Here is a 1,607-nt window from a genome sequence, read left to right as displayed (position 1 = left end):
CTTTAAGGTGTCGCGGATAAATGAGGGAGGGGCTAATAATCGGCTCAGTCATTTTTAATGATCGTTGAAAGCCCAGATCGTAATCGTGATTAAAATTCGATTAATTGAGCAGCCCTAGTTCAAAGGAAACTATGTATCTTCCATTTATTAGGTGGACAGAAGGAGAACAAATGAATGCTAATGTGCTCGAGGCGGATTTGTAGATGGGAAATTCTCTAAGTGTAAAAACTGTCAGTTTAAGCTCTTCTGTCCCTTTGCAACCTAAATGAAGGAATAAATGAGGTTTACACTGTTGTTGTGCAGTGTAAGAGGTGGTGTACCTTCTGCCTTGGCCCGGGTTTCTCTCCCCCCTTCCAGGTGTCGCTCTATGCTGCCTTGACTGTAACATCTGGTAAAGGGCACAGGCGACAGGGCCTGACTGTCAGCCTCGACACGCTGCTCCAGGATCGGAGAAAAGTCCACTGAGGAGTGCGAGTGAGAGGAGACGGCGTCTGAAGCAGCCTTCACCGAGGGCGATCCACCCGCTCCTCCATTTCTTCGTTTGCTTCTAGCTATCTCTGCGAAGGAGGTGACCCTCGGAGGAGGAGGTGGGGTGGCGGCAGCGCCCTCGCTGAGCCGGACGGGGCAGCTCAGCATCCGCTCCAGCGAGCCGAGCCGTGGAGACGGAGACTTGTCCAGGTTGCGATCGTAGCTGCGAGAACGTGGACGGCTTCCTGCAGACGCTCCAATAACGCCCCGACCAGACAGAGGAGGAGAAATGTTGACATACACCTGGCCTTCAATCACAGGACCAGCTTTAGCTCCCTGCTGATTCTTCTTCTTCTCCTCATCCTCATCATTGTCATTATCATCATCATCATCATCATCCTGCTGAATAACGAGGAATATGAAAAGAAAAGACTGAAAGTTGAACTTTTTCCAAGAGATTATAAAATAAAACACATTACTAGCTGTGGTTAAGAGGTCAAATTAAAAACAAACCAAAGGCTTAAACTGACTAATCCAGATTTGCTTTGACACAGTGGCAGTGGCACTGTTACCGACTGATATTAATACCCATCAGTCTACATAAGTGCTAAAATAATCCTCAGACATGAGCAGATAACTGCAGACGGTGGCTAGTGTCTAAAACGAGCCAGTGCCAGACTAATACCAGTGTTACTGCTATTTAAAGGTTTCACTGTTTCAGTTTAATTTACAGTTTAGGAGCTCTTTATGTTTCTTCTCCCCATTTTGCCTTTTCTGTTGAGTCAGATGTAATTTCTGTCTCTGTTGTTGATTTGGTCTTGCTTCACTGACCAATTTAGTTTTAGCTACATAAATAACAACAACAGTCACCGCGAAGTGCTTCATATTATAAGTTCAAAGCCTTTACAACCCCAACAATCAGACGACCCCCTATGAACAAGCACTTTGGCGACAGTGGGAAGGAAAAACTCCCCTTTAACAGGAAGAAACCTCCAGCAGAACAAGACTGAGAAGGTGCAGCTATCTGCCACAACCAGTTGGAGGGGAGAGACAATTAATAAACATTACATCATAATCACTTGTTTGTGTAACGTAATTAAACTGACCTTTACTTAACTAAAAACATCAAACACAGATTC

The 1,607-nt window shown here is 45.2% G+C and overlaps 1 protein-coding gene across 5 annotated transcripts in view; it reads right to left on the bottom strand.

Moving 5' to 3' along the window:
- The window catches only part of rusc2 (RUN and SH3 domain containing 2), a 44,016-nt gene that overhangs the window by 21,500 nt on the left and 20,909 nt on the right, over positions 1 to 1,607 (bottom strand). For 4 of the 5 annotated variants that reach the window (XM_005730541.2, XM_005730542.2, XM_005730544.2 and 1 more), the window contains exon 3: positions 321 to 870. In XM_005730541.2, the coding sequence (XP_005730598.1) occupies positions 321 to 870 (550 nt within the window). The remainder of the gene's footprint in view (positions 1 to 320; positions 871 to 1,607) is intronic. The other variant, XM_005730543.2, reaches the window with a different exon arrangement.

The sequence above is a fragment of the Pundamilia nyererei genome, unplaced genomic scaffold (genome assembly GCF_000239375.1).
Source record: "Pundamilia nyererei isolate P.nyererei 1_Seehausen unplaced genomic scaffold, PunNye1.0 scaffold00038, whole genome shotgun sequence".
Taxonomy (NCBI): Eukaryota; Metazoa; Chordata; class Actinopteri; order Cichliformes; family Cichlidae; genus Pundamilia; species Pundamilia nyererei.
This window is presented reverse-complemented; position numbering and strand designations above follow the sequence as displayed.